The sequence below is a fragment of the Diaphorina citri genome, unplaced genomic scaffold (genome assembly GCF_000475195.1).
Source record: "Diaphorina citri unplaced genomic scaffold, Diaci psyllid genome assembly version 1.1 scaffold934, whole genome shotgun sequence".
Taxonomy (NCBI): domain Eukaryota; kingdom Metazoa; phylum Arthropoda; class Insecta; order Hemiptera; family Psyllidae; genus Diaphorina; species Diaphorina citri.
This window is the reverse complement of record NW_007378365.1, coordinates 106,708-120,528: the sequence shown is the minus strand read 5'-3', so window position 1 is coordinate 120,528 and position 13,821 is coordinate 106,708. Positions and strand designations below refer to the sequence as shown.

General features: G+C 39.3%; 1 protein-coding gene and 1 long non-coding RNA gene across 2 annotated transcripts in view; both read left to right on the top strand.

Moving 5' to 3' along the window:
• Nucleotides 1-324: 324 nt before the first annotated feature.
• The window catches only part of LOC103513173 (SWI/SNF-related matrix-associated actin-dependent regulator of chromatin subfamily E member 1), a gene marked incomplete at its 5' end in the record, with an annotated part of 28,647 nt that continues 15,150 nt past the window's right edge, over nucleotides 325-13,821 (top strand). The window contains 1 exon segment of the mRNA XM_017445711.1: nucleotides 325-531. Coding sequence (XP_017301200.1) covers nucleotides 325-531 — 207 coding nt within the window.
• LOC113469039 lies at nucleotides 4,246-4,671 on the top strand. Its single transcript, XR_003392584.1, has 2 exons — nucleotides 4,246-4,284; nucleotides 4,585-4,671. It is a non-coding gene; the product is annotated as an uncharacterized LOC113469039 (long non-coding RNA).

Genomic DNA, 13,821 nt, shown 5'->3' with positions numbered 1-13,821 from the left:
ACAGTTTTATCAAGCCCTTGTTTATTCTTATTTGAAAAAGACCCACAATGCCTTGGCCATTGCTTCTAATTTCAATTCCTTATGATTCAATATTTTTTACTTTCTATTACTACAGTATAGCCGGAGCTATACTAGTAATGAAAGTATTGCAATCTGTCCAATTTTTTTTTTTTTCTTCAATTGTCATGATCTTTGTGTACAAATAAAACAAGTATTTTGGTTAAACCTGATCAGGTGTACTTGTCAGGTCTACCTCATAGTGGGTGGATGACCTAGGACTATTGCACTCTATAAGCTTTCTTCTCCCTCGGATTTTTTCATCAGACGGACGGACGTGGTCCAAAGGCGCCCAAACCTCCTGAGAAGCCCCTGATGCCGTACATGCGTTACAGTCGTAAGGTCTGGGATCAGGTGAAAGCGCAGAATCTCGACCTGAAGCTATGGGAGATTGGGAAGATTATTGGACAGATGTGGCGCGACCTACCGGAAGATCAGAAGACTGAGTATGTTGAGGACTATGAGCAAGAGAAGGTAAGTGGAGGAGTAGTTCTTGAGAGGAGGGAAAACAAATTCAAATGCCTAGGTTTACGTCGGAACTGACCAATTTGAAGAAAAGAAGGAAAAAATCGAAATCGCTTGATCATAATGCCTTCATCTGTCTTGTATTTAGAGTAAAAATTGAATAGCTCATCCATACTTAAAGGGAATTTAGCTAAAATTTTAATTAGGTTGTATTTTTTTTTTTTTTTTTTTTTTTTTTTAAAAAAAAAAAAAAAAAATTTCCTTAAAAAGAAATGATTTTCTTTTTTTTTTTCCAGTCGGAGTACGAAAGAATCTGAAGGCCTCCACCAAACTCGCCTCAATATCTCGCCCTACATGGCGCGCCAAAGCTAAGGCAAGCAAGCCCAAGCAACTGCGGAAGAGCCGAGAAGCAAGGCCCAAGGATTCAGGTGAAAAGATGCAGATAGGGAGAATCGATATTCAACCGGCCGAGGATGAAGATGGTAAGAATTGAATTGAAACAGAATGGACTCAGGAAGAGCTCAGTCATTTGTTTCTAGGCTTCAAAAGGTTTCATTAACCTAATCAACCTTAATAAAACAAACTATGAATTTACTAAACAACTCATCGCACTAGAATAGAATACTTGGATGATGCGCTTATTCTACGAATTAGAAACATACATTGATTGCCTCACCGAATAGGACTGAAAAGTCCCCTTACCCTGCCAGTCTAAAAAGGGTCTCGTATATTTGATGGGAATGAAATACATACAAGGTAGGTACTTCCTTTCATGCTAATTTTGTCCATATTCCCTTTTTAGTTATAGGTATGTTGTTTTTAAACTTCCTTTTTTTAAAGTTAAAATACCGATGCATCCCGTTTTTTTTTTTTTTTTTTTCTCTCTTTTTTCGAGAAACATCTATTTTGGTGTCACTAAGTGAAAATAATATCCTCGTAATACATATTCTCATCATGAGCAATAGCTAAAATGTTACTTCTCTTTGGTTTTGCAGAGCAAGAGGATGGCTATTCGGTGAAGCACGTGGCATATGCTCGCTACCTGCGGAATCATCGTCTGATCAATGAAATATTCTCAGACTCTGTCGTGCCGGATGTGCGGTCTGTAGTCACCACAAACCGTATGCAGGTCCTCAAGAGACAAGTCCAATCATTGACTATGCATCAGGTAGGTTGAGTTACCCAAATTTTCGTTTTATTTCACCTAACTTATTGTTTCACTGCAAATTTTCCGCAAATATTCACCCACTGCAAATGTTAAGCCAGCAGCGATAGCACGCTGTATCATCTTCTGAATCGGTCAACGGCTATGACTCGTTGAATTTACCTGTTTCCAATAGATCACTGAAGTAAGCAACATTGTGTGTGGTGGGATGGGTGACCATCTGGGCAATAGCGTGTTGCTGGCTTTTCCCGACTCCACTTCAAGCTTGGCTTGGTTAATTGGAGTAGCAGATGGCTCGTTGTCAAATGGAGGGTAAAACCCCCATCACAAAAAAACCGTGGGAGTTATCCAATGATGTTTAACCTTTATAAACAAGCTGGGTTTATGAAGGAATTTTTCGTACAATATCACATATCACACACTTCATCTGAGTATATACTCTCGTATGATTAATGAGTACACCCTTGCTGATGTCTGTGTGTTTTCATTTGCAGAAAAAATTGGAAGCTGAGCTGCAACAAATTGAAGAGAAGTTTGAAGCGAAGAAGCGAAAGTTTGTGGAAAGCAGTGAGCAGTTCCAGGAGGAGTTGAAAAAGGTAATTATTGCTTCCTCTAGGGGAGAACACTCCTGTAGTTTGCAATCATGGCTACAGAATTACTTGGGACCCGAGGAACAATTCCCGTGGCGTATTTGATATCACACTAGACCGAGGGGGATCGAGGTTTTTTCGGGTCTGTGCTTGGAGTCTTAGCTCCTGGTATAGGAGGACAAGGTCTGGAAACAAAGAAACCTTTGTTATAACTATGGCACTTTTAGGAGAAAGCCAGCTGCTCCGATAATGAGCCTTATCTATTTAGGGTAACTAAAGTTTGCCCCTACCCGCGACCCAGCGCTTGCAAGGTAGATGCGCAACTCAAAAAACTGTGGTTATTGGGTTTATATTAGACATCCTATGTATTGACATTATTGCTTACCGTTAAATGTTTTTGGACTTTTGCTCCTGGTATAGGAGGACAAGGTCTGGAAACAAAGAAACCTTTATTATAACTTATAAATAAATAAAGTATGGCACTTTTAGGAGAAAGCCAGCTGCTCCGAGAATGAGCCTTATCTATTTAGGGTAACTAAAGTTTGCCCCAGGCGGGAATCCTACCCGCGACCTAGCGCTTGCAAGGTAGATGTGCAACTCAAAAAATTATTGCTTAGCGTTATATGTTTAACATTATTGCTTACCGTTATATGTTTTTGGATTTTTTGGCTCCTTAACTGCTCAATTAGGACAGCCTTGGGTCTCAATTAAGTGTCCAAAAACATATAACGGTAAGCAATAAGTGTGGTTATAATTACCTATCAGGGGCAGGAGCAGGAGGTCTAGGGGGCGGAGCTGCCTGATGGGCAGGGGAGGAGCCAGGTCGAGGGGGAGGCACAGGACTCCTGTCCCGGCTAGGTGGAAGAGCACCCCTGCCTGACTGACTTTTTTTTTTTTTGTATTTTGATTGCATACATGCACCTCTTTCAAGGGTCACTTTTTGATTTTCTTGTGTTGACACAGCACCTAGATGGGAAGTATTGTCTCTTCTCACCCACTCTTTACATTATGTTGACCCCCTGACTAGGATTACATGTTAATGAGTTTGTTAACTACTAAAATAATGAACTTAGATAGGTACTCTAGGTATCTATTGAACCTGAAAAGAGCATTTCTTACCCTCGGCTATGAGACGGTTTACTTTGAGCTTTACATTTCCAATCTCAATAATCTGTCCCACCAGTTCATTGGTTTGTCCATTGCTCGAGGAATTGTTGTTGAAATATCCAATGGCATATTTTAACATGTCAGACATTTTTCACAGATCCTTTTACAACAGTTCAGAAAAGTGAGAAGCTGGAGTGACTTGCTCCATAAATAAGTTAAAAACACACACTTCTTATAAAAATGCCTCAAAGTGGTGAAAAAAGGGGGTTTATCTCTAATCAGTTCACAGATAAGAAAAGAAAAGGGAAAAGTGGGAAACTGATGTTTTTCTCTTTCCTCCCATTTCCCAATAAAAATCGAACTTCGATAATTATCGATTTCAAAAATCGATTAATCAAAAGTATCGATAACAAGAGCGACGGTATAAGATTATTTGTGTACCTAACCATGACTAGATTGACTAGAATAATTAAACATATTAATTTATAAATAATAATTATGTTATTCTTTACAAAATATTAAACATGTGTTTTATTTGCGAACCTACAAATTTCAATATGTACATTGCTACAACTGATGGCTTGTTCCCACTTGTCATGAGTTTCATCCATTTTTTTTTTTTTCCAAATGTCCTGTAGGCCAGCTTAGGCAATGTAATTTAAATGAGTGTTCCCACTACACACGACACGATTTTTTTTCTTCTTTTTCAGTGACTGTTATTGCACTAAAGTGACTAACGTGTATTTCCTCTGACTAAATGAGTACCTATTGATTTTTTTTTTTTCAATTTTTTTTTTCAATTAGGCACTTTAACCTTTGGTATTGAATATACTTATTTAATTGTTGACTGATGAATTGTTTGTTTCAGAACGACTGAAAGCTCCTGGCAGTACGGGATCGGTAAGTAAAAATGAAATTTGAAATATCAAATCAACTAATAATGGTTCAGGTTAGTACTTAACTCAAAGGGATTTTGCACATTCTTACCTTGCTTCCATTGCCAGAATGAGACAGGAAAAGCCCTTTACTGTAGTATTGTATGACATGAAATAGTCACAACTTGTTCAAATTGCCAGAATGAGACTTGAAAGTCCCTTTAAAAAGCCCCATCGAGCTTTATTTCTTCCCTGTAATGTAGGCTAAACTCCGAAATTATTGGTAAAATCTACCATTACACTATCATATTATTTCGAATTTCAGAAAGATTCATCCAATCAGAATCCGTTCGTGTCCTCCCCCCATGGACATCCTTCCTTTCATCCACAGAAAGTGTCCAAAACAACTGGGGTAAGTATGAACTATTTTATTTGTAAAAAAAAATCAAATGCATTAATTACAGTTTTATCAAGCTCTTTGATGAAAACAAAACTTTACAAAAAACCATGTGAAAGCTCAGAACTCGGGGTAAGTCGGGGTTTTTGATATTGAAGTTATTTTCAGGTTATTCTTACGTGTAAATGTACTGTGAACAGTTGATGTAAATGTTCGATCCTACTGAAAGGAACCCGTTGTAATATAATCTGTGTTATTTTGTTCTCTCGCTCACCCTCCTTTTATTCTTGGTCGCTTCCACCTGCACAGCCTATGGAAGAGAGTGGAGGTGAAGTAGCTACCCCAGTAGCGGCCAGCGACCCTCCTGAACCTTCACCAGCCGCCACGACCACCAACATTGAACCTGTCAACACGCCGCCCCCCGCCCAGCCCAAAGTAGAGCCCCCCGCACCTACACCTGTCCCACCCTTCCATGCTCCTCCACCCAACCCTAATGCTTACCCTAACACTCCCCCTCAGTTCATGCAGAACTACCCCTCCCATCCTCAAGGTCACAATATTCCCCTTAATCGATTTATCTCGGAATCTAAAAGTCGTAGAAGAAAAAGAAAAATTCCGTTGGTCCTCATTTTTTCTGCTCTATAACTTTGAAACATGACCCAAGTAAGCGCAACTGATCTATTGTCCTCACGAGGCTGAGTGCACCCCGAACTAATTTAGAGAAGAAAATCCAGACTAGGTACTTACGACTGCACACTCATATATAAAAAAAACTCTTTATTGAACTTACTTTGGAATGACTAGCTTGTCCCGACTCAGTACCCACTGCTCCGCCTATGTTGAGCAGGTCTACTCCTAGCGTCGGATCGACCTCTTTACTCGTGGATAGACTCAACAGATCCGCCTCCTTAGTTCCCTGAGTCGAGTTGGTATCGTCTTCGTAACTAGTGGATATCAACTTCTGCTCATCTTCTAGGATCACCTGGGGGAATAAGAACAAGAGGGGAATTAGTGAGTGAACAAAGCGGGGTCTCAATTTCAACTTGATGATTTTTTTTTTGAACTGCCGAGAAAAGGTCCGGTTCACAAAAGAAACGAAGCATAAGATAGGTAAAGAAAAAACACTAGAAAAGAAATCCCGCCTTACTGATTACAAAGAACATTTCCCCACTCTAACCGGGACAAAAAAGACGTCAATTTCAACTCGATGATTTTTTTTTTTTTTGAACTGCCGAGAAAAGGTCCGGTAATCCGGTTCACAAAAGAAACGAAGCATAAGATAGGTAAAGAAAAAACACTAGAAAAGAAATCCCGCCTTACTGATCACTGATTACAAAGAACATTTCCCCACTGTAACCGGGACAAAAAAGACCTAAAGGATACTAGAATGTTGACCTCTTGGATTATTGCTTTGCTTGCAGCTTCATCAGCTGCCATGAGTCTCTGGAATAATAAAAAAAAGTTTGATAGGTAGTTAAGCATAAAATAACAAATTTAAAAAATAAAATAGACTGTAGTATCATTCATTTCTTTTACATCTGAAAACACCTGTTTTAATTGTTCACTGAAGTTCAGTGACATTGTACTTGGTTGGTACATATTTGGATAGGTGGTCATTTGGGTAATCATAAGCAGTTGGATTTTCCCAACCCCAGTCAAGCTGGGCCAGCTCAATATGAGTAGGCTGGTAGTAGTGGTAGTCTAATAATATTATTGTTTAGTACCTGACTCACAGAATTACTCTCCTTTAAAATACCCAAGTAGCACTATGTACCTACCTACGAATGAGTGTGAACAAGAATACAATATTAGCCGGACACCAACAAAGAGCGAGGTTTACCAAATCAGAAGTGAGATCAATATAGGATTGAGCTATACTTAACGCCCAGTTCAATCCAGAATTGAAGCCAACTTTGTAAAACGCAATCGAAGTCTAAACAAGAATACGATATAGTCAAGATAATTAGGTAAATCAGTATTACAGTATCCCTCACTAATGTATATAAAAAATCACAATTTTCTATTCAATCAAAATCAAATCAAATCATGAACTCTTTGTGATAAAGCAGAGAGCTTTTTCACAACTTTTTTTTGGTATCACAGCATGAGTACGTGCCTCCTTCATAACTGATTTTTATGTACTTCTATCATCAAAATTTTCTCCCCTGGTAATGCTGCCACTAGTCGCTACTCGATTAATATAGCTACTCAATTGTCCTCACGAGGCTGAGTGCACCCCGAACTAATTTAGAGATCACTAATGTATATAAAAAATCACAATTTTCTATTCAATCAAAATCAAATCAAATCATGAACTCTTTGTGATAAAGCAGAGAGCTTTTTTACAACTTTTTTTGGTATCACAGCATGAGTAAGTGCCTCCTTCATAACTGATTTTTATGTACTTCTATCATCAAAATTTTCTCCCCTGGTAATGTTGCCACTAGTCGCTAGTCGATTCGATTAATAAAGCTAAAGCTACTCAATTGTCCTCACGAGGCTGAGTGCACCCCGAACTAATTTAGAGAAGAAAATCCAGAGTAGGTACTTACGACTGCACACTTTGCACGACTTTGGTCGAGGTATCCTTAAGACCTTTGAAGAAGCTCCCTGCTCCTCCTTTGATCTGAGAGAATAAACTGCCCCCTCCTGGCGTAGCTCCTGGTATAGGAGGACAAGGTCTGGAAACAAAGAAACCTTTGTTATAACTATGGCACTTTTAGGAGAAAGCCAGCTGCTCCGAGAATGAGCCTTATCTATTTAGGATAACTAAAGTTTGCCCCAGGCGGGAATCCTACCCGCGACCTAGCGCTTGCAAGGTAGATGCGCAACTCAAAAAACTGTGGTTATTATTAGTTGGGTTTATATTAGACATCCTATGTATTGACATTATTGCTTACCGTTAAATGTTTTTGAACTTTTTTTTCTTACCCTCGGCTATGAGACGGTTTACTTTGAGCTTTACATTTCCAATCTCAATAATCTGTCCCACCAGTTCATTGGTTTGTCCACTGCTCGAGGAATTGTTGTTGAAATATCCAATGGCATATTTTAACATGTCAGACATTTTTCACGGATCCTTTTACAACAGTTTAAAAAAGTGAGAAGCTGGAGTGACTTGCTCCATAAATAAGATAAAAACACACACTTCTTGTAAAAATGCCTCAAAGTGGTGAAAAAAGGGGGTTTATCTCTAATCAGTTCACAGAAAAGAAAAGAAAAGGGAAAAGTGGAAAACTGATGTTTTTCTCTTTCCTCCCATTTCCCAATAAAAATCGAACTTCGATAATTATCGATTTCAAAAATCGATTAATAAAAAGTATCGATAACAAGAGCGACGGCAACAAACCCGTTTCAAACGATGCACTTTTTATTTTGAAAAAATCTTTTTCATGTTTCAAAATCAAGTTTTCCAGAGATAGACCAGGCCTGGGGGCGAGTAGGTAGTGGGTACCTAGTGTAAAATGAACCCCAACTAGTGAAAATTCTAGCATTTTAGCTCTCTCGAAAAAATGAAATCTAGAAACAAGCCACGTCCATCCAATGAGCGTACCTCTTTTTCCATTGCCTTGGAATGCTATCGATTCGGCATTATTTCGATTAATCGATCATCGTTATCGATCATTTCGATCTTTTAAAAGAAAACAACAAAAGGGGAAGAAGGGATCTAGCACAGGGGAGCGTGTTGAGGACGAGATTTTTCGAGAAAAATCCCATGACAACAGTAGGGGGATGGGATTTTATTTTTCATAAAACGTCCCTTTCCCACCAATCCCACCAGTTCATTGGTTTGTCCATTGCTCGAGGAATTGTTGTTGAAATATCCAATGGCATATTTTAACATGTCAGACATTTTTCACGGATCGTTTTACAACAGTTTAAAAAAGTGAGAATCTCCTTGGTATACTTCTACGTAGGGCCGACATCCATCCCTGTGAAACAACCCACATATTTTTACTTTCTTTTCACTTTCTATTCCTGTCTTGCACAAAGGTCCAGCAACATCGTGGAAATGTATTGGAACGCACGTAGGGGGAATGACCGGATATTTGAAAGGTCAAGCAACAACATCGTGTAAAAAAAAAAAAAAAAATCCCCAAAGTGGATTTAGCTGAAAAGATTTAAGAATATGAACAGGAATTACCTTAGTTTATTGAAGAGCGGGACTGGCTGCATGGTGATGGAATTTAGCTTGATTGGATGGAAGTGAGGTTGGTAGGGGGGTGACTTCAATACATCGGAGAGATATTGCAAATACCTGTGAGGAAGAAAAAGAATTGCTGTCACACAACAGGCTGCATACAATTATTTGTCTGGGTTCAATCCCAGCCGAGGCATGGAATTTTGTTCTCATAAACAACGACTTTGACGAATGATCACATACATTTAATAGAGCTCTTACCCTCGTATGTATGAAATCCAAAGATAAACTTAAGTTTAACTTAAGACGAACAATGTTGCCAATTTCATGTCATTTCTTGAGATAACTGGCTAGATTTCATGAAATTTGGCAAGATTTTCATTTCAAGTTAAACTTAAGTTTATCTTGAGATTTCATACATACGGGGGTAAGAGTTAGGTGGTAGACCTCGCCCAGTGCGGCCCAATAGCATCATTTTTAAGTGCTCGTAATCAGGAGGGCGTTGGTTCAATCCCAATCAAGGTATTTAATCTCTGTTTGAGAATTGACCACAACAATAGTAGTAGCCTATTGCAGGGCTGATAGCCCTATTCGAGTATTATTAATAATAATAGGTTGGATTCCCGCCCGGGGCGGATTTTATCCTGAACAAATAAGGTTCGTTCTCGGAACGGCTGGCTTTCTCCTAGTCTGTCTTCCTTCTCTCTTAACTGTCGGGACCTTAGCAGTTAGAGATCAAACTATCAAACCTCTTTTAATAAAACATGTACCATTTCAAGATTCTAAGAAATGTACAGAGAAATCTACAATTTTATTTATAGAGATTTGTGGGTATTGAAGATTCAAACATGCCCATAGAGCATAGACCTACCTATCACATAGTTGTTCCAGGTATCCACCATCTCTGGCGCCCTATACATGGGAGTGGTAAACCTCGCCATTTCATCCTCTAGCATACTCCTCTGTTGAGCGGACCAAGCATTGTCGGGCGAGTACACCTTCTCTGTAGCACTCCCAAAGTCACACAGCTTTACCGTACCCGCACTACTGATGAGCAAGTTTTCTATCTGGAATAATACAAAGGAGAAACCATTATTATTTTTTATTTATTATTATTATTATTTTCAATTTTCGTCTTGTTAATAAATTAATGTCAGGCCATTAAGCCGTGTCCATAGGTCTATACATAGGACATAGGCAACGCCATCAATTGATGGTTGGTCAAGGAGATAAATCTATGTTGTTGAGGCAGTGTCCAGTTTCAGCGACGTCGATCGACGGCATTGACTATGTGTGAATACTGCTTTAGTCCTCAAGGGGTGCTGAAAGATTTCAAAGATTCCTCTTGTTGGTACCCAATACCTTTTATTTCAAATGATATGGAACATCAAGTGACATACAAGTGTTACAAGACATCAAATGATAAGACAAGGAGATATGGAAAGTGTAAGAAAGTGCTTACTGCAAATTTCGTTTTGTCTCTTTTTTTTTCCATTATGTAATAGAAAAGACTGTTATGTATATGTATATCATTGTATGTTATCAATCAATTATCATGCATATATTAGATATATTAGACTTTTACACTAAAATTATACCTACCTTGAGATCACGATGTACAATGGGAGGATTCTGACCATGCATGTGCTTCACTGCTTGACATGTCTGCCATAGGATACTACACACAATGTTGGGTGGAAGAGCACTTGTCCTTTCCTTGAGTACATCCACCAGACTCCCTCCCGTACAGAGCTCAGTGAGAATGAGGTACTCGTGCATGCCATGGGGAGTGCTGTGCTTGTCAATGAATGCTGCTGAGAGGTATTCCATGATGTGTGCATGACCCGAGAGTTTTTTCTGTGAAGTGTCTTGGTCAAGGAAAGAGGGGTGTTGTGCTACTGAATCCTTTTAGATTGTAAAATAGGTGGTCCTAAAATTGTGTGACTTAAGATCCTTACCTACTTATGTATTTCATCTTTGAAATCTTTAATGCTCTTTATTTCATGCACATGTAACATGTACCTTTCTCTTTTTTTCTGCCTTTCTGTCCACCTGTCTGTCTGATTAAAACAATTCTACTCATCTAAATTCAATTCTTTCTATGCCAATCCCTTCTCTTTCCTCTCTCCCCTCCCCCCCTATTTCAAATAAAAAGGTTGATCATCAAGACATTTTTTTCGTAAGGTCTAATCTGAGAGAAGGTGAACCCCAAAGCTCCTAATAATGGGGAGTACACGATTCGTCTAATTTTACCTGATATGACCTTGTTGGCTACATGAATCGAATCATATTTTCTCCCCCTATACCCAATTGGTCCCAGAAAATATTTTATGCTATTTCTCCCTATACCATTCACCTCAAAACCCTTTCAATGTAACTATAAATTAGCATATGCCTGACCCTTCAATTTGACCCTGTGACCCTGAACCCAAAAGGGAAGAGAGAAAGAAGACAGGTTAGTGGGAAGCCATTTGTTCTAAGGACAAACCATAGTATAAAGTTAGGATATCTGCACAGGAATAAAGTTCGAACCCGCGACCTAGCACTTACAAGGCAGATGTGCTACCCTCAAAGCTAACTATGCTACTAGTACAAACCTTATCTGCTTAGGATAAAGAAGAGTTTGATAGAGGGAACTGTAACTGTTAAGGTATTATTATCCCAAAAGGGAAGAGAAAGAAGACAGGTTAGTGGGAAGCCATTTGTTCTAAGGACAAACCATAGTATAAAGTTAGGATATCTGCACAGGATAAAGTTCGAACCCGCGACCTAGCACTTACAAAGTAGATGTGCTACCCTCCAAGCTAAATATGCAAGGTATTATTATCCCAAAAGGGAAGAGAGAAAGAAGACAGGTTAGTGGGAAGCCATTTGTTCTAAGGACAAACCATAGTATAAAGTTGGGATATCTGCACAGGATAAAGTTCGAACCCGCGACCTAGCACTTACAAGGCAGATGTGCTACCCTTCAAGCTAACTATGCTATATCTCCAATGTTCTCAGGATTTGTCCAGCACAGAACTTTCCTCATCCAGTTCTCCAGTTACAATTAACGCACACCAGAGTGAGCTAGCGTGTCTAGCGCTCAATCAAACTGGTACAATGATAGCCACAGCCAGTTCCAAGGGGACACTCATCCGGGTTTGGGATACACTGAAAAAGGTTCAACTTGTCGAGCTGAGACGAGGCAGTGACCCGGCAACATTGTATTGGTAAGCTAAGAGTGGAAACACAAAAAGCAAACTCCGAGGCTTAGGTATAAGGGCAAACAGCCCTAAAGGATGGGCTATTGGGATACACTGAAAAAGGTTCAACTTGTTGAGCTGAGACGAGGCAGTGACCCGGCAACATTGTATTGGTAAGCTAAGAGTGGAAACTCAAAATGCAAACTCCGAGGCTTAGGTGTAAGGGCAAACAGCCCTAAAGGATGGGTTGAGCTTCTACGAGTCTACTCCTTATTTTGTACCAGTTGTTCAATGGACTGTATACTCGTTCAGGAATAGGGTCTATACAGGTGCCTTCAAAGGTCCAATTGACTCAAACTACAATGACTAAATGTCCGAAGAGAAGGGTTTTTTCAGAGGAAGATGTAAATAACCAAGGCAGGTGGAAGCTGCTATCGAAAAACGCCGACACCACTTGAGTGGGAAAAGGCTAAGAAGAAGACGTCGATCGACAGCCGGTTGACCTTGTTTGTACACATCTTAAGACTTTCTCATGTTCACCACAGATGAATAATACAATATTATGGTGTGCCCGCACATAGTCGGCGGCCGTCTTCTTTCCTCCCATTTCCCAATAAAAATCGAACTTCGATAATTATCGATTTCAAAAATCGATTAATCAAAAGTATCGATAACAAGAGCGACGGCAACAAACCCGTTTCAAACGATGCACTTTTTATTTTGAAAAAATCTTTTTCATGTTTCAAAATTAAGTTTTCCAGAGATAGACCAGGCCTGGGGGCGAGTAGGTAACTAGGTAGTGGGTACCTAGTGTAAAATGAACCCCAACTAGTGAAACCCGTTTCAAACGATGCACTTTTTATTTTGAAAAAATCTTTTTCATGTTTCAAAATCAAGTTTTCCAGAGATAGACCAGGCCTGGGGGAGAGTAGGTAGTGGGTACCTAGTGTAAAATGAACCCCAACTAGTGAACATTCTAGCATAAAAAAAAAAAAAAAAAAAAAATAATAATAATAATAATAATGGTCTCAGAGGACACGAAATGGAAAATTCCACCCATTGCCCAATTGCAATGTTTTTTCAATACCTTCAATAGGCCCCCCTATACATATTGGTCATAGAAAGTAAAAAAGTAGTAATAATATTACCTACCTATTAGTATTACAAAACAAATTTTTATCAGTAAAATGGTTTCTTCAAATTAAATTGATCCTAAGATCAAGGTAAATATAAGATATACCCTTGGCAAATGTTGATATTGAGGGCACTATGAGGGGCACAAGACCTACCGTTGTTTTCTGATGTGTCCACAGGTTTGGCGGCTCGCTGTAGGGCCATGCCTTTTCCACAAGTTTGGCCATGCCTCGGGATGAACTAGCGGGATTCCGGAGCGAAGCGACGGAATTCAGCTAGTATAACATATACCCTTGGCAAATGTTGATATTGAGGGCACTAAGAGGGGCACAAGACCTACCATTGTTTTCTGGAGTCCAAGACCTACCATTATTTTCTGATGTGTCCACAGGTTTGGCGGCTCGCTGTAGGGCCAGGCCAATGAGCGTACCTCTTTTTCCATTGCCTTGGAATGCTATCGATTCGGCATTATTTCGATTAATCGATCATCGTTATCGATCATTTCCATGAGCGTACCTCTTTTTCCATTGCCTTGGAATGCTATCGATTCGGCATTATTTCGATTAATCGATCATCGTTATCGATCATTTCGATTTCGATCTTTTAAAAGAAAACATCAACAAAAGGGGAAGAAGCAGGAAATGAAATGAAAAATGAAAACAAAGGATTGCGTTGTGATAGCTTATCAGTGAGATTTTTTTCTGG